The sequence below is a fragment of the Stegostoma tigrinum genome, chromosome 6, assembly GCF_030684315.1.
Source record: "Stegostoma tigrinum isolate sSteTig4 chromosome 6, sSteTig4.hap1, whole genome shotgun sequence".
NCBI classification, from domain to species: domain Eukaryota; kingdom Metazoa; phylum Chordata; class Chondrichthyes; order Orectolobiformes; family Stegostomatidae; genus Stegostoma; species Stegostoma tigrinum.
In genome coordinates this window covers 70,246,059-70,265,311 of record NC_081359.1, presented here as the reverse complement: position 1 = coordinate 70,265,311, position 19,253 = coordinate 70,246,059, and the positions used below count along the sequence as shown (strand labels likewise).

General features: G+C 40.5%; 1 protein-coding gene across 1 annotated transcript; it reads right to left on the bottom strand.

Moving 5' to 3' along the window:
* Positions 1–13: 13 nt before the first annotated feature.
* LOC125453040 (ras-related protein Rab-39A-like) lies at positions 14–14,779 on the bottom strand. Its single transcript, XM_048532089.2, has 2 exons — positions 14,324–14,779; positions 14–450 (listed from the first exon to the last, which is right to left on the bottom strand). Exons 1-2 carry the CDS (start codon positions 14,536–14,538, stop codon positions 24–26), a joined length of 642 nt encoding a protein of 213 aa, XP_048388046.1. The 5' UTR covers positions 14,539–14,779; the 3' UTR covers positions 14–23.
* Positions 14,780–19,253: the final 4,474 nt, after the last annotated feature.

Below are 19,253 nucleotides of genomic sequence, written 5' to 3'. Positions count from 1 at the left end.
GAATAAAGGGTTCTTTCCCGTGATTAGCAAAAGCATCTTCTTCCAGGCAGCACAGCTTCCTCAGAAGAATGAACAACATTAGGAACCACACCACTCTTAACACCTTCCCACCCTTCCTGGATGGATATGTTGCCTTTTTTCAGTAGCTCGTATATCTCTCGGGTCAGAACGGTGAAAGATTCCTCCACGTTCATCGAATCTTTTGCAGATGTCTCGATGTATTTCATACCAGATACAGCTGCAAGTTTCTCTGCCTCTTCCTTTGAAACTTTCCTTTGGGTCGCCAAGTCGCTTTTGTGTCCAACAAGCAGGAATATGATTCGATACGGCTGGACGTGCATTTTTGCTTCTTCCAACCAGTCACGCACGTGTTCGAAAGATCTACGATTTGTGATATCAAACACAAGCAACCCACCAACTGAATTACGGTAGTAGGAACGGGTTATGGACCTGGGATTGGAAAAAAAAGAGGAGTCAAAAAACAATTTTTCTGTTGAAAATCAGTGATCAATTACTTTAAAATTATTTTAGTGACAACAATTTACTTCTCATTGTCAACTCAAAGCTACATGGTAAACCCCTCAAAACAAAACTCCATTAGCTAATGCTAAAAGTCCCTTATAAAAATAGTGCAAACACTCCACTGTCTAGAGTTAGTTTTGATCTCAATCAGAAATCTTTGATGCAGTTCTCTGTGGTTTCTGACAGCTGCCTTTCACCCAAGTGCTACAGATAACTGGAAGAACTCTCATAAGAATTCACTTCAATTATGTTCAGCACCATCCAAATCATGAATGCACACAGAAACGTAGAAAACAGGAGGAGAAAGCCATTTAACCCTCTGGCCATTCAAGGTAATCGTGACTGAACATTCAACTTCATGTTCTATTCTTGCTCTCTCCCCTCACCTTTTGAGGTAGTAAGGACTGCCGATGCTGGAGTCAGAGATAACACAGTATGGAGCTGGAGGAACACAGCAGGCCAGGCAGCATTGGAGGAGCAGGAAAGCTGACATTTCGGGTCGGGACCCTTCTTCAGAAACATCAGCTTTCCTTCTCCTCTGATGCTGGCTGACCTGCTGTGTTCCTCCAGCTTCACACTGTGCTATCCCCTCATACCTTAAGCCCGAAAAACTATGTTTAACTCCATCTTAAAAACATTCATTCACGTTTGCATCAGGCACAAATCTTGGTCTGGCTGACTTTTAGAAGGTGGGGACATTCGTGGAAGGTGTGGGGGTGAGGCAAGGAGATGGAGGAGAATTAAATTCAGTCATAGTCCTTTCTCCTGCCTTTTATCTCATAACATTGGCAGTAAGGTGCACCTGGAACTTTAGAGGAGTAAAGAATCAGATTTCGTTTGTATATCCTCCCTTGTAATGATAACACACCTGGGCAGTAGATCTTTTTCCTCTTCTCTTTGCAAGGAGGAAGTTAGGTTTAATGTTGACTTAGCCATCCGGGTGGGGAACTCAGACACTCCAGTTTCCAAACAAAATATTGCACCTCATGTTGTCAGCTCAGAAAACCTGCCCATATCATCAACATCAGGCTCTTTGCCTTCAAGAATTGATGGCCAGGTCGAACTATGCCCTCACGGATAGCATCAGTTAGGTTGTTCAGACAATTCTATCTCTTCATTGTGTTTATTACTTCATCAATTAACACTGGGCCTGCAGCTTCAGAATGTGGTATGTTCAGTCAGTAGGTTTATGAGTCAGCCACTGCAGCTGACGTGCGGTGCACTAAAGATCCCAAACCCCCTCCGAATCTGATATTGTTTTCATGAGTTTCCTCCAAGTTACATGCAATATGCAGGTGCACTGAAGAAACAAGATGATTATCAGTCGAAGGTTTTGTCCATGTCAGGTGACCTTAAGCCTGGAGACTTAAAAGTTGCTTGACACAGTTAAGTGCTCCAAGGGCTGCTCCCACACAAATAGGCACCATTGTGTCCTCACATTTGGCAGGTCGATCCTGCCACAAAAGGGAGAAGATCAGCTCACAGATGGGTTATGGAGGAGCCTGGAGCGTAATAGACATCTTTCTGACAGAGAGATGCTAGTCTGGTCTATTGGCCACAATAATCTTGAGCAGTCTCCAAGATGTTGGTGAGGGGGATTGGGCTATTTGGTTGAAAAGCACACAGCATTCATCACTATTTGAGTGATTGTTTAACTCCTACAATGAAAACTTTCTGCTGCAATAATCAGCTCATATTGAGTGGCTCAATTGCTCTGACAGGTTAACTTCCTACAGAAAGAAGAACACAGTAATGCCTAGCTTAAAACTATGGTATCTTACTTATAAACCTCACTAACTTATAAAGCCAGAGTTTTAAAGGTCAAGTCAAAAGTAAAAGAAAAGGAATACACGACACACTTAAAAAGTTGGAATAATTTGGGCGGTAAGTTTGTCAAGGTAACATTAAGCAAGTCCCTTATGTAAATTTAAATATCATAAAATTGCTGTTGAACCAAACTAAAAATATTTATTTTCAATACAAGATACAAAAATACAGCACTCCCCTGAGAATATCACATCCTGCTCAACAGCTGGAAGAACTGAAAACATTAAAATGTCTTGCACAGGTTAATTTGTTCAAAATACATCCCTAAGTTCATTTGATCAGTAAAGTATTTTTATAACTGACTTTAACAAACTCAGTAATAATTTCAACTTAATTTCTATTGAAGTAGATCGTCGGGAAGTTAGTTGCTTGAAGGCTATTATTGTTTAAAGCAACTGTTGCACATATTTTGGAATAATGCACTCAAAACAAGTACACAGGCTTTTTATTATGCTGTTAACCACTTCCTGCTGGAAATGTTTAAGAACACTTTTAGATTAATTGTAGAGGTAAATAGAGAAATTTTATTATTTCTAATCGACACATAGGTGAACATTACAGTATCTACATTCAAATAAGTTCCCTTAATCATGCACCATGATACAAAGATTCACATGAGACCAACACCTCAGTGTATAGTCAACTAAGATTAATAGAACATAGAACATTATAGCACAGTACAGGCCCTTCAGCCCTCAATGTTGTGCCGACCTGTCATACTGATCTCAAGCCCATCTAACCTACACTATTCCATGTACGTCCATATGCTTATCCAATGACGACTTTAATGTATCTAAAGTTGGCGAATTCACATACTGTTGCAGGCAAAACATTCCATTCCCTTACTACTCTGAGTAAAGAAACTACCTCTGACATCTGTCCTATATCTTTCACCCCTCAATTTCAAGCTATGCCCCCTCGTACTCGCCATCACCATCCTAGGAAAAAGGCTCTCTCTAATCACCCTATCTAACCCCCTGATTATTTTATATGTTTCAATTAAGTCACCTCTCAACCTTCTTCTCTCTAATGAAAACAGCCTCAAGTCCCTCAGCCTTTCCTCATAAGGCCTTCCCTCCATACCAGGCAACATCCTAGTAAATCTCCTCTGCACCCTTTCCAAAGCTTTCACATCCTTCTTATAATGCGGTGACCAGAACTGTACACAATACTCCAAGTGTGGCTGCACCAGAGTTTTGTACAGCTTCACCATAACCTCTTGGGTCCGGAACTCAATCCCTCTATTAATAAAAGCTAAAACACTGTATGCCTTCTCAACAGCCCTGTCAACCTGGGTGGCAACTTTCAAGGATCTGTGTACATGGACACCGAGATCTCTCTGCTCATCTACACTACTAAGAATCTTACCATTAGCCCTGTACTTTGCCTTCCGGTTACTCCTACCAAAGTGCATTACCTCACACTTGTCTGCATTAAACTCCATTTGCCACCTCTCAGCCCAGCTCTGCAGCTTATCTATGTCTCTCTGCAACCTACAGCATCCTTCGTCACTGTCCACAACTCCACCACTCCACCGACCTTAGTGTCGTCTGCAAATTTACTAACCCATCCTTCTACGCCCTCATCCAGGTCATTTATAAAAATGACAAACAGCAGTGGACCCAACACCGACCCTTGCGGAACACCAATAGTAACCGGTTTCCAGGATGAACATTTCCCATCAACTACCACCCTCTGTCTTCTTTCAGCAAGCCAATTTCCGATACAAACTGCTATATCTCCCACAATTCCATTCCTCCGCATTTTGTACAATAGCCTATTGTGGGGAACCTTATCAAACACCTTGCTGAAATCCATATACACCACATCAACCGGTTTACTCTTATCTACCTGTTTGGTCACCTTCTCAAAGAACTCAATAAGGTTTGTGAGGCACGACCTTCCCTTCACAAAACCGTGCTGACTATCCCTTATAACCTTTTCCAACACTTTATAGACCAGTGAGCCTTACCTCAGTTGTTGGTAATTACCAGGGTTGTCTCTACTCTCCTTCTTGAACAGGGGAACTACATTTGCTATCCTCCAGTCATCTGGCACTATTCCTGTAGACAATGACGAGTTAAAGATCAACGCCAAAGGCTCGGCAATTTCCTCCCTGGCTTCCCAGAGGATCCGGGGATAAATCCCATCCGGCCCAGGGGACTTATCTATCTTCACCCTCTGAAGAATTTCTAATACCTCTCCCCTGTGAACCTCAATCCCACCTAGTCTAGTAGCCTGTATCTCAGTATTCTCCTCCACAACATTGTCATTTTCTAGAGTGAATACTGTTGAAAAATATTCATTTAGCGCTTCCCCTATCTCATCTAACTCCACACACAACTTAGCACTACTATCCTTGATTGGGCTTAATCTTACTTTCGTCATTCTTTTATTCCTTAAATACCTATAGAAAGCCTTAGGGTTTACCCTAATCCTATCCGCCAACAACTTCTCATGTCTCCTCCTGGCTCTTCTGAGCTCTTTCTTTAGGTCTTTTCTGGCTACCTCGTAGCCCTCAAGTACCCTAACTGAGCCTTCACATCTCATCCTAACATAAGCCTTCTTCTTCCTCTTGACCAGAGATTCCACCTCCTTCGTAATACATGGCTCCCGCACTCTACAGCTTCCTCCCTTCCTGACAGGTACATACTTATCTAGGACACACAGGAGCTTTTCCTTGAATAAGCTCCACATTTCTACTGTGCCCATCCCCTGCAGTTTCCTTCCCCATCCTATGCTCCCTAAATCTTGCCTAATCTCACCATAATTGCCTTTCCCCCAGCTATAACTCTTGCCCTGCTTATCATGAATTACAGCAGATTTTTCATGGTATGATGTGAATCACAGAGACATGGGAGTACATGAGCACAAATTATTGATAATAGTTCAAGCTGAGAAAGTAGTTTAAAAAAATACAGGATTTTGACTTTATAAATGAAAGTATTATAAGTACAAAGGCAAGGAGGCTATAAATTAAATTTTACAACACACTAGTGCAATGTCAACTTTGTTGCAATGCTGGCCACATTTTAGGAATGACGGGACCGCTTTAGTGAGGTACAGAAATTATTTATGAGAAGAGTAAGTGTGGTTTTCCTTCAAGGGGAAGCTGAGAACAGAATTAATAGAGGTGCTCAAAAATTAGGAGTCTAGTCAAAGTAGATAGAGAGAGACGTTGGTGGATGGGCCAAGAACCAATGGCATTCAAATAAGATGCCTGGCAAAAAAAAACAAGTGAGGAAAACTTCTTTATGCAAAAGAGTAAGATCTCAAATACACCGCCCATGCGTACGGTGGAGTCAAATCCCATCATGGCTTTCAAAAGAAAATTGGATAAGCGTGTGAAGACAAAAATATTTCAGGACTACAGGGAAAGAGCAGGGGAATTTAACTACTTGAGAACTCTTGCAAGGACACTATGAGCCACAAAACCTCTTTGCTGTAACCAATGATTCTACATTTTACTTTCCTTTATTTCCATGGTTCATTGAAAAGAAAAAAATTAGGATTCTCAATTATTTGTTCATGTGTTACTCACAGGAATGGAAATGCATTTGATTATGGTGGATAACAGCATTTATACATGTTTTCAAAAATCAGTTCTCTCCATTTTGCATCTTCCTATTTCTGTTTATAACCACATAGTAGGGGTTTTGCAAAGGAAGGAAGGAAACAACTGCTTATGTAGTACACAACCTAAAGAAGCATTCAGCCCTTCCTAAATGCCATGTGCAATTGTTGTCCGAGTTCTTTAATAAAAACCCCAGGATTAGCAATTTGCTGACTTGTTGCAACTCTATTATAGTTGGCATTGAGTACTCCTAAATTAGGGAGGAAGCTAAAGTAAAAAAACAAAGCAATGCTTTTTCTCTTGATGGTCAATTTGGTTTCTCCTATAAAAGCGCATGTGCATGAATTGAGTAAAATCACAGGCCTACCCCATGTGGTCAAAGGGGAATTACATTAATTTAGATGAACATGAGCCTAAAGTTGCCTTCAGTGAACTTGGTTTTTGAAGGCATTGTCCGAACCAAAAGCTTTTTTCTGCTCTTCTCAACGTTCGCCAAACCTGTTCCACAGGCATCAATTCCTTGCTGGCACAACATATCCACCATTATGTTAACTTATATGCCATAAAATAGAAACTATTTCAAGCACTGGCACAATTACCTCCTGTTATATGCCCCACCAATTATCTAGTTCCAATCCATTCTGTTTGGTCCATACTGTTCCCTACAAACCAAAATGCCATTATGGGCCACAATGCTCAGACAACTCAGTCAAATTTGTGCTTTTACTTTTTTTTATTATTTGTTTAACCCGAAAGTCAGTATGGATATTTGAAACATTCAGATATTACGGAAGTGTTGAGTGTGATTATTGATATGTTTTAGAGTTTTATGTGAGCAAATAAGGCCAGAACAAAAGCAGAGAGAATTGGTTGACAATCATGTCTTTACAACTTAATAGTGCTGATAATATTAGAAAAGGATGATTGCAATTGGCACACTTGGAAGTTAGGATGGCATTCTTCACCCAGAGCATGGAGGGAGTCTGGAACCCTCGACTTCAAAAAAGGTGACAGAGGTGGAAATTTGCATTATATTTTTTTTTAAAAACCTTGGATGGATGCTGGGGGTGCTGTAATCTATAAGACAATGAACCAAAAACTACAAATATAGAAAAGGCCAAATGGCTCCTTTTCTCAGCAGTAAGTCACAATGGGGCACATTGTCTCCTTTTGATCTGTGAGTCTATATTTCTATGAATTTCAGAGCCAAGGACAATGTACTCTGTAGGTAAGAGCACAAATAAATAAGCTTAGTGTGGTATTATTACGCTTAAAGAATTAAGACCTAAAGACAAATCTTAAAAATGCAGTCATTTTATTTCAGCAGTGTCAGAGTTGGACATTCTTACATTATGAAAAAGCAATCTGTTGTTTTGACAGCATGTGTTAAAAATTTTCTTACAACAAAGCTTAATTCAGGAAAAGCAATGCTAGGGAACAATAACAATGTGAAAAGGCCTAGAGCTTCAGTCCAAACAACTAGACAGTCATAAAATATTGGATAACCTCACATCGAGCAAGAAGATGGCAATAAAGAAAATGATATAAGAGAGAAGCCACCTTTGTGATTTTCCCATTAAAATCCACAAGTTAGTGTTAAATATGTAACCTGGACTTCTCTGTGTTATAGGTTAGAAATGATTTGTCAATAACGAACAAAATGGATATTACACATTATTTCCAGCTTGACCAATCGGTTTAAGTTACAAGAGTGTTGCAACACTATCTTGCAGTGTTTTCTTGGTATATGTTAAAACTAGCACAATAAAATCTATTAGTATTAAAGATATATGAAAATAAATAAGAAAAAGAAATCTACCCAAGTTTCCTTGGTATGCAACCAGAATTGCAAGGTTTGGATATCCAACTCAGAGCAAACAGATAACATTTTATGGTCGAACAGGAAAAGACATACATTCTTGAAAATGATTTCCCACTTCAGCATCCAAATAAAAGCATGAAGTCAAATGTAGCCAAGGTTACTTGCAGAGAGGTAAAAAAAATACACTCGATATGTGCTATAAGACTAATTCTAGATTACCCTTCCTCACTTCTTTCAATTCCCAAATTCTACGTATGAGGCATTCAAAACAAAATTGGTAAGTTAGAAAGATTAGCAAATATGAATTTACTGCCAAAATTTGATCAAAACTGGGTACTTAATGTGGCTGTTATAGAAACAGTAAAAAAAATTGTGAAGGATTTTATCACAATGCAAAATATCCCATGGGTTGCACTAGCTGTTTAAATGAATTCTACCTTAAAAAATAAGACTTATCCAACAGGTTAGCAAGCCAGAACATTTAAGGCTATGGGCCAAGTGCTAGAAAGTGGGACTAGTTACATTTAGTGCAAATGTCATGGCACAGACTTAATGGGCTGAAGGGCCTCTTCTGTTCTGTATGATTCTGATTTGGGAGGCAAGACTTGGTCAGCTTTGATGACGTGTATTGTGGAAACAATAGGAGATAATAAGAACTGCAGATGCTGGAGAATCCGAGATAACAAAGTCTGGAGCTGGATGAACACAGCAGGCCAAGCAGCATCTCAGGAGCACAAAAGCTGACGTTTCAGGCCGAGACCCTTCAAGTTGTTTGTTTTAAATGTCTGAATAATGGGTAAGTTAGAGAATTACATAGCTCAGTATTTTGCAAGGCATGGTGATAGATTTATACTGAGAGAATTACTGGACAAAGTACTTAAGATGCACTTTTACACCTAGAAGGGACAAAATTAAGCCAGTCATGAGACAAGATCTGTCTACAATGGCCAGCACCTGACCACAACACATAAAAGTTTTAAGAACAAGTTTAAGCAGTTGAAAGATATTTTCCAGAATGAAAAATGCTGTAATACCTGGTGGCTGCTTTGCAAGGAAAAAGAGAAAATAAATAAAAACAGAAATGGAGAAGCAAAAGCAGCAATTTAAAGTTAAGATCATTGTTGAAAAAGTTGCACTAGTTTACTCAGAAACATTCAAAATTTCTGTATACCAAATCTGTGGGGAAAAGAGGAGAATGTGAAAAGGTGTAAAGCTGCAGCAGTGACACAAGCATAATGATTCAGCTACAGAGAAATTTAGCGAGACAGATTTTTCTCAGTGTTCCCTTCCTGGTGGATTTTATTAAACAATTGAAGGGGTGCAATGGCATGAAGAGAAAGTCAAGAAATCGTGCAAGATGAGTTTGTGTTACCTCTTCTAAACATAGACCATGGTGAGGAATTTGGAAGCACACTTGGGGAAAGAAGTTGCGTGAGTTTACTAAATATTTCCTGCCACCTTGTGCTTTTCTGAGTGGCGATTCCAGTGTGAAGATGGCATTTCACTCTGTAGCAGTGGGGAGCTAATTAAGGCTTATCAGTCACCAACTAACAGCAATTTTTCAGTATAAGTGAGATTTTACCATCATCACAGAGGCCCCTGCTCTGACGAAACATCAGGAAACAGGAAGTGCATAAAGCTGATGTTGGGTGCCACAACAAATTAATTATTTCTACTACCTTGAATCATTGGAAAGCCTATAGGAAGGGACTAGAAATTTCCTTCAAATTGCATGGAGTATGCAGTAGAAAAGGAGGAGTGCAGGTGATCAGAAAGTTATGACCATTGCCTCCAGTTGTTTTAATGCTCCATTCTGTCCAGTCGTCTCACATTCCATGCACACCAGCAGTACTCACTACATGCACAATGAAGTTTGCAGGTCAGCACTTCTCTCTACATTCTGTTTGTTGTCCCCAATTGGACAGCAATGCAACAGCTGGCTCAATATTAGGTGCATCCTGTAAAACAACCTCAGGAGACATATTGCTGCTGTAAATGGAGCTGGGACTCCAAAACAGTCCTACTGCCAAAGATTTTCGAAGTACAGAAAACTCAACCCTAGTAAATATATTCTTACAAATTGTGCTTTGGTACAACAGAACTTGATAATTGCTAAAGAAGACACATTTTGTTGAAGCTTTTTGTCTTGCAGTCATCAGTACAATTCACAAGAAATAACAAAGTAAAGGGACTGGAGAAGAGCTGGCAGGGGTGTGCACAGGAGGGTCCACTTTTGTGGATGTGTAGAAAAAAATGGAAGGGTACATACTGATAAAGCAAAGCAGAGGAATTGATGATCAGTGAGAACTTTAAAAATATGCAAGGTGACAGACAGTTTGCAAATGGGCTAACAGGTGGCAGGGCATATGCAATTTAATGTGGACAAATGAGAGGAAATACATTTTCAGTCAAAGAACATGGAATTGCAAAGTACAACAGGTTAAGTGAAAGAAAAGTGCAAGTAGTCAAAGATTCAATTCCGTAGTTCTTCTCCGCACCTTTAGAATATTAAAATAAATTAATACGAATAATTTTACTAAAAGTGATGTTAGCACTACACAAAAGTTTGTTCTAATATCAACAGAGTAATTTAAGCGACAGGACAGCTTGGCCATGTGGCCATCTTTAATATGAGAATTTAGTTACACTTCCAGTACCCAGGGTGATCACATGTGCAGAAAGTATCTCTAGCTACAGCTACTTGAACTGCACATTTCCTACCTAAGCAGGAGCTGAAATTACTGTGAAGCAGTGCAGGGCTAAGCTCTTGGTGCAAAATGACAAAGCCATACTGCAGGTAAAGTGTGAGCAGGCAGAAAGAGAATGGGTGACCGTCAAAATGAGTAAAAGCACCAGGCGCGTAGTTAACTAGGGTCAAGGATGCCATTGAAAATTAGAAAGCAAAGGTGGGAGGTAGAGAAAACAAGGCGTGGCAGCCAATATAGATAGAGTACACAAGAATTTAAACATTAAAAAGTCAAGAATAAAGGTTTCACATCTGAACGCACAGAGCTTCTGCAATAAGATAGATGAATTAATAATGTAAACAATTGTAAGTGGGTATGACACAATCACAATTATGGAGACATGGCTACAGGGTGACAAAGGCTGGGAGTGAGGGTCTCTATTCCAAAAGAATTGTAAAAAATGGAAAATAATGTAGGGTGACATCATTAATAAAGGATAAAAATCAGCGCAATAGTGAGAAAGGATATTGACTCAAAAAAAATCTACATGTACAGACAGTCTGGTGGAGCTAAGTAGCAATATGGGGCAGAAAGCAATAGTGGGAACTGTTTGCAGGCCTCCAAACAGTAAGGGAGAGGATATCACTAAACAGGAAATTGAAGAACAACGCAACAAGGGTGCATAGTAATCATGGGTGACTTTATTCTACATACAGATTAAGTAAACATATTGGCAATAATACTGTGGTGGATTCAAGATTTCCCTTTGAACAACACATTGTGGAACAAACTATCCCAGATTTGGTCCAATGCAATGAGAAGCGGTTAATTGAGCATCTAATTCTGGAGAAGTAAGATAGTGGTTAAAATCGAAAAAAACAGAGTAAGCTTGCAAGAAACATAAAAGTGATTGTAAAAGCTTCTGTAAATAAGCAAAAGAGAAAGATTAGTGAAGACTAATGTCAGCCCTTTACAGTCAGAAACTGGAGAATTGATAATGGAGAACAAGGAACCAGCAGAGCAATTAAGTAGCCACTTTAAACCTGTTTTCAAGGAAGAAAACAACAACAACTTTCCAGAAATGCTAGGGATGTAGTGACAAGGAGAAACTGAAGCAAATTAACATTAGTAAAAAAGAAATAATAGAGAAATTAATGGACTGAAAGCCAGTAAATTCTCCAAAACTAATAATCTACATGCAGTGTCATAAAATAAGTGACCATGGAAATACTGGATGCATTTGTCGTCATCTTTCTGATTTGTGCAGATTTTAGAATAGCCAGACATATTGGAAGGTGGCAAATGTAATCCCTCTACTTATAAAAAGAAGACAGCGGAGAATTACAGGCTAGTTAACCTAACATCAGTAAACGATAAAGGCTAGAGTCTAATACAAAGGATGTGATAACAGGGCACTCAGAAATAATTAACTGCATTAGACAAAGTCAACACTGATTCCTGAAAGGGAAGTAATGGATGTGAGTTTGCTCGCTGAGCTGGAAGGTTAGTTTTCAGACGTATTGTCACCATTCTAGGTAACATCATCAGTGAGCCTCCGATGAAGCGCTGGTGTTATGTCCCGCCTTCTATTTATCTGTTTAGGTTTCCTTGGGTTGTTGATGTCATTTCCTGCGTTGATGATCACCGACCCAAGGAAACCTAAGCAGATAAACAGAAAGCAGGACATAACACCAGCGCTTCATCGGAGGCTCACTGATGATGTTACCTAGAATGGTGACAATACGTCTGAAAACTAACCTTCCAGCTCAGCGAGCAAACTCACATCTGGAACCTCAACCTGAGCTACAAATCTTCTTAAAACCCCCTAAAGGGAAGTAATGTTTGAGAAACCTCCAAGAGATGTTTTGAAAATATAACTAGATAATAAAACATACAGTAGTTATGGGAGAACACAGATATTGTGCACTTGGATTTTCAAAGTCCTGATCATAAAGTCCCACATATGTGATAGGTATGCAAGGTTTAAAAACATGGGATTGGAGATAATATACTGGAATGGACTGAAAATGGGTTAACAGGAAACGGAGGTTAGGAAGATATGGGTCTTCTTTCGAGTGCAAACTGGTGACTAGAGGGGTACTGCAGGAATCAATGCTCAGGTCCCAGCTGATGATAACATATATCAATGATCTGGATGAGGGAATCAAATGTAATACATCCAACTTCGCTGATGTCACAAAACTAAATTGAATTGTAAATGGTGAGGTGAATGTAAAAGAAGTTCAAGTGACTCAGACAAGTTAAGGACTTTGCAAACTCATAGTAATTACCATATAATGTAAATAAGTGTGAAGTTATTTACTTTGGTAGGCAAAGTAGAATGGCAGAGTATTAGTTAAATGGTAATTGATTGGGAAATGTTGATATGAATGTCCTATACCCCAGTTAGTGAAAGCAGCAGTTGGAAGGTAAATGGTATGTTGGCCTTTAGAACCAGAAGACTTGAACATAGGAGATAGGAAGTCTTACTGCAGCTGTAAGAGCCCTGGTAAGGCCGCACCGGGGAGGAGTATGTGCAGTTTTGATCTCATTATCTAAAAACAGGTATATTTGCCATAGAGAAAGTGCAGTGGAGATCCACCAGACTGGGTCCTGGGAAAGCAGAATTGTTGAATGAGCAAAAAATGGAGACAAGGAGACCTGCATGTACTGGTGTTTGAGAGGAGATTTCAGAACATTCACACAGGGCTGAACAGATGAGATGCAAAGATGATGTTGCCTCGAGTGTATGGTGGGGGAAGAGAGGGTGTTTTGAACTCAGAAGTTAGTGAACCCGTGGGAGTTTCTATCACATATGGCTCCAAGTTTCTGAATACATTTAAGAAATTTAAAAAAAATTCTCAACACTAAAGACATTAACGGGTGTGGGGAGAGTCAGTGGCATTGAGATAAAGGATCAGCTATAATCAGAGTGAATGATATAGAGAAATCCCTGTGAAATGCCCTATTTCTTATTCTTACTCTTATTCCCTATGTTTTTAGATTTTGTTTGATGACTGAGGAACCTGGGCCTGTTTTAGAGGAAGTGCAGTCATCGTGGTAAGAATCATCTATATGCTACTGCCAAATGTCACGAATTATATCTGTTGTTCATATAAGCTAAGGTTAATGCACAATTATGCAACGCCATTCTAAGTTTTGATTAAAGCACACTAACTTGTTACAGAAAAGCCAAAGCAGACAAACAAGATACAGAACAGATCTTACTGAAAAGACCGAAGGGGCTGAATGACCTACTTCTATTTCCTTGTTTATTGTCATGTTTTTCAACCTGGCCATTGTTGAATCAATACTCCAGAATGTTAATTTACATTTCAGAATGGGCACGCCATATGCCTTAAAAGACTTTAAAAATTTAACTTTATCACAAATTTGTCTTTTAGCTTCATTCTTCCAAACACTGTAGATTCCTTCCTATTGGCAACGGTCAGTCACATCCAAACAGAAACGAGTTGGAAATATACTATGAACGCAATTCAACCGACAGCTACTGGGTTTTGAACCTAGTTAATGGGGAACTGAAGGCAGTGAGCCCCTCTCTCGCAGATGTCAGAAACAGCTCCAAACTGAGAGCGCCATGTACCACAGGCAACGCTAAAACACAAGCCTCCTGGGCTGGAAGTATTGCCCCAGAAGCGGAGTCAGTTTTTTTTAAAAACAAGAGCGGCGAACCTTTTGTGAGCCTGACTATGAAGAAGTTGTATCATTTCCAGCCGTCACTGGAAATAATGCAAAGCAAAGACATCTCCCGAGAGCAAGAGTCCAGCAAATCTCAACCTCCACCCTTCCCCGCCAGTCCTCGGCTGACATTTAATTTCCGCACTTTGATTTACACTCAAACCAACAACAAATAAACACGCCGCCGCGTACCTGAACCTCTCCTGCCCCGCGGTGTCCCACAGCTGTAATTTGATCCTCTTTCCCGGCTCGATCTCCACCAGCCTGGCGAAGAAATCCACACCAACCGTGGGGTCAGACACGTCGTTGAATTTGCCGTCAGTGAATCTCCGGAGGAGGCAGGACTTCCCCACGGTCGAGTCCCCGATCACTATCAGGCGGAACTGATAGATCCAAATAGCTTCCATGACATAACTTTTACCACCAAACGATAACCCCGACCCCTATTACAAGGTCCGAATAAAAATTGCAAACCGCTATCTTAACCAAATAAAAGGAAACTGAATAAAATAGGGGTTTGACTAATTTCAACATGCACAGCGGAATAAAGCACACACGCGCGCATTCCCAAACTATGAATGCAGTAGAATTTCCTTCTCCCGCCCCCTCCGACCCAACACTACAGTTTGCAAAATGCTGCAAACTCAGCTTCAGAGCTGGTACCGGAAAACCAAATCCGGCAAGGGGGAACCGGTGATTGACATGGAGAAGCTCCAATCCCAACTCAGAAAGCCGAGGCAGGGCGGCTGTAACCACTAATAGGACACAGGAGAAAACAGGAGCTCCTGGGCTGATGCTGAGCTCAATAGGACGTGTTCATTTCTCTGGCCAAGGGCTCTTCAGATTTAATTTAAAGAATGAACATCCTGAGGCACACGCACGTATATACATCCAGACACAACATTAGAATATGAATACCATAAAAATGTCACTATTGTATGTAACACTATCCATTTAAGAATGTGGTAAAGGGTCCTACGACAGTTAATCGAGAATCCTACACCCATACCAATCAAATTCCAGCTTTCTCCCACTTTAACTCAGTTTAAAGCAACATTTAAATAGCCCAGGATAATTCATTGTGAGCAATTTCTAGTATTTAGCTTACAGGGAAAACTTCAACAAAGTTTCCCCTCCTCCTGCCCTAAAATTAGGCAAATATTATACAGTAACTAAAAAACTTAAATGAACATAAAATACTTGCGAGTGTTTAAGTTTGTGAGGCAAATCTCATCATGTTTACCAGGTGGACCGTAGCTAATGTCACTATTATTGAGGAGTCTAGTCTTTGATTAGATGGCATACTTGGATTGACAATATCTAATTTCCATAAGTATCTATCCCTTTCCATGGTGAATACTGCTAACCCGTGTTTTACGGAAGGTCAGATATTAGACAGGTTCATTGTAGCATGCAAGGTGATACTTAAAATGTATTTGGTACTTTTGACAGATACAGCATAATGATAAGACTCCAGAAAACCAAAGAAACACATTATGCTGGCCCTCTCCAGAAACTGCCAAGCTGCCTGGATGGATTCTTTTTGCCTTTGGGATCATGCAAATGCACCAGAGAGAGAATGGGGCAGTGGTGTGCACAGTTCCTCCACCAAAGTGGCATTCCTTGGAGGTGCTTTAGCTGTGCATTGTGATCACGTGATAGAAGGACAACTAAATGAAACTGACAAACTTATGATTGTAGACCGGGCCTCTGTAGCAGCAAGCACCAAAATCTGGCACAGCATGGCTTCAAGAATCAAATACATCAAAGCTGCAACACCCAGCATGCCAAAATTGACACAGCAGCTGAAGTCTCACAACAACAATAGTTACAAATCGAGGGGTGATAGATTTAAGACAGAAGTCAGAGGCAGGTTGTTTACTCAGGGAGTGGTAAGGGCGTGGAATGCCCTGCCTGCCAATGCCACATTAGGGGCATTTACACAGTCTTCGGATAAGCATATGGATGTTGATGGGATAGTGTACGGGGATGGGCTTAGATTATTGCACAGGTTGGCACAACATCGAGGGCTGAAGGTCCTGTTCTGCGCTGTATTGTTCTATGTTCTATGTTCTATGACCTGTCAGTTCTGTGGACATCCATGGCAAATCCATCATCAGTCTCTTCAGTCTAGAGGAACAACAGAAAGCAATTAATTACCTCACTCAAACTTGGATTCTATCACTTTTTTTTATTCATTTACAGGACGAAGGTGTTGCTGGCCAGGCAGCATTTATTGCTTATCCCTAAATACCCAGAGGGCAGTTGAGAGTCAACCACATTGCTGTGGGTCTGGGCTCACATGTGGACCAGACCAGGTAAGGATGGCAGTTTCCTTCCCTAAAGGCCATTAGTGAACCAGATGGGTTTTTCCTGACAATCGACAATGGACTCATGGTTATCATTAGATTCTTAAATCCAAATTATTATTGAATTCAATTTTGACCATCTGCCGTGGCAGGAATCGAACCCAGGTCCCAGAACATTATCTGGGTCCCTGGATTAATAGTCCAGTGATAAGACCACAAAGCCATCCCCTCCCCCTATCATGGCATTCATGGCGTCATGAGATCAGTTTGTCTAAACAAAGTCTTATAAATTTAGAAATCGCCTGACAAAAAAAAGTCAGTACAATTCAAGAGATAATTGTATTGTCTTATCTGTTGGTCTCTTGCATGAGCTGTGTCTTCTGGTGAAAGTGTGACAATAATTATTAGCAGTTGACATGCAAATTAACATTTAAAATTGCAACGTATTGCAAATTTGTACAAGGGTATCCCTCACATTTCTAATTTTAAGGACCCTCCTGTGGCAGGATTTACAGTGAACATTGCCAACAAAAACTTGATTTAACACCTCACCTGAAGGCTAGAACTTCTGATGATGTATGTCTTCTTCAGTGCTTCACTGATAATTCAGCCTAGATAATATGCTACGATAATGAAGAACAGATAACTGGAAGGAAATTAAATGACCAGTTAATAAAAAGCAGAAAAGATAAAATAGGTTAAGCAGGAAAAAAATAACAGTATTGCTATTATGTCATAGTTCTCCGTTTTGACTATATTGTTTTGTATATTGTCCAAAAATTCCCTGGGGTTTACAAAACACTTTTCACACAATTGAATAGAATTGGAATGGAAGGCCGAGAGGTACCTCATAAGTAGTCAAGGTTATTGCAGAAAACTACAAATGTTCACAGTCGCAGTGTTCGTTAAAATACTTGCATTTTAATTTAGATTTCCTAGGTTTATGAATCATATCTTTTTATTGCCTTGCTTCATTGCAAACAATTATTTGAAATGGATCTGAGAGAGCAATACAAAATGTTTGGGGTGTAAGCAAGAGAAAATGAGTAACAAGAAATGGGTAACAATCTTGAATGAAACAGCATTATTACACAATGTCATATGAATTCAAATAAAAATGAACTAAACAGAATCCTTTAGCATGGAATTGAGATAAACAAAAAATGTAACCCTGCTGGTCTGGTCAAGGAATGACAGGCCCAAAATTGGACTTTCTAAATTGAGCCTGAGCTGGAGACATCAGACATGACTGCACATTAAATTTAATGGCATCCAGCAGCTATTGGCTACAAAGACTTTGCAAAGGTTCAGGGGAACCAGTTACATCCAGCTGAGGATTGTCTGTTGAAGAAGAGTAGATCAGACATTCTGGCATTGTGACTGCCTGAGGACATACACATTACACCTTCTGGAATGGCAACAGTTAAGGACTCCATTAGATGATTTGAATCCAGCTATTGATATTTTAGCCAAGGACCACGGAGTGTTCTAGAAGGTCTGAGGGAGGGTGAGAAAAGAACACATGCCTAGATTCCACTCTGCTCAGCAAAGATTTTCAGTGAAGACTCAGTGATGACTCAGTGAAGACTCCAAATGCTGGGGATTGGGCTAAGAGTGGGAGTTTAAGCGTATAAGTCTTAGTATTTTGCATTCTTAAAATCTAAAACCATGGGTAAGGGAAAGCTAGATTTTAAAGGTTTTTTTTTTCTTATGGACCTGAGGAATGTTTAAACAAGCTCTTGCAGGGCTGTAGCAATTAGTTAAGATAATTAAGTAAACTGGTAAGATTGGGCTCTTATGGCAGGGCAGGCCTTATACTATAAAAGCTAGATTTGAAGTGTTCCCAGCACAGAGTGTGACCGGCAAGAGAGTACAAACACTGGGAGCTGAGCTAGAGGCTTAGGCAAATGGGAAGGAAGGTGTTGTTGTCTCTTGTTCTGGCCATTTTTGCAAGGCACTGCTTTGTAGTTGAGGTACTGCTGGTTTGATTTAAAAGTGGGCCTGCATGAATACCAGGCTTTGTTGACGAGAGCAAGCAGCAACAAGATTAAGGTAGCCTAAGTCTTTTCTCCCCCGAAGTATGTTAGTTGTTAAAGGGCCAGAGATGGCAGTCAGTGGACTGGTGTGCTCCTGCTGTCAGATGTGGGAAATAAGCAAGCAGCTGGCTGTCCCTGGTTTTCAGGAAGTGTGTCTGGCTGCAGAATATGAGTTGCTGTTCCTGCAACCTTTGGGTGGCATCATTATGGCACTGCAGGAGGCCCATGATGGACATGTCATCTAAGGAATGGGAGGGGGAGTTAAAATGGTTTGCGACTGGGAGGTGCAGTTGTTTATTGTGAACCGAGCGGAGGTGTTCTGCAAAGCGGTCCCCAAGCCTCCGCTTAGTTTCCCCAATGTAGAGGAAGCCACACCGGGTACAATGGATACAATATGCTACATTGGCAGATGTGCAGGTGAACATCTGCTGAATATGGAAAGTCATCTTGGGGCCTGGGATGGGGGTGAGGGAGGAGGTGTGGGGGCAATTCCTGTGGTTGCGGGGAAGGTGCCGGGTGTGGTGGGCTTGGAGAGGTGTGTGGAGCGGACAAGGGAGTCACGGAGAGAGTGGTCTCTCTGGAAGGTAGACAAGGGTGGGGATCGAAAAATGTCTTTGGTGGTGGAGTCGGATTGTAGATGGCAGAAGTGTCGGAGGATGATGCATTGTATCCGGAGGTTGGTGGGGTGGTATATGAGGATGACGAGGAAGGGCATCTCAGAGCGGTTGCAGCAAATTCTAAAAGGGGAGTGTGAGCTACCAGAGGTCATTATACATA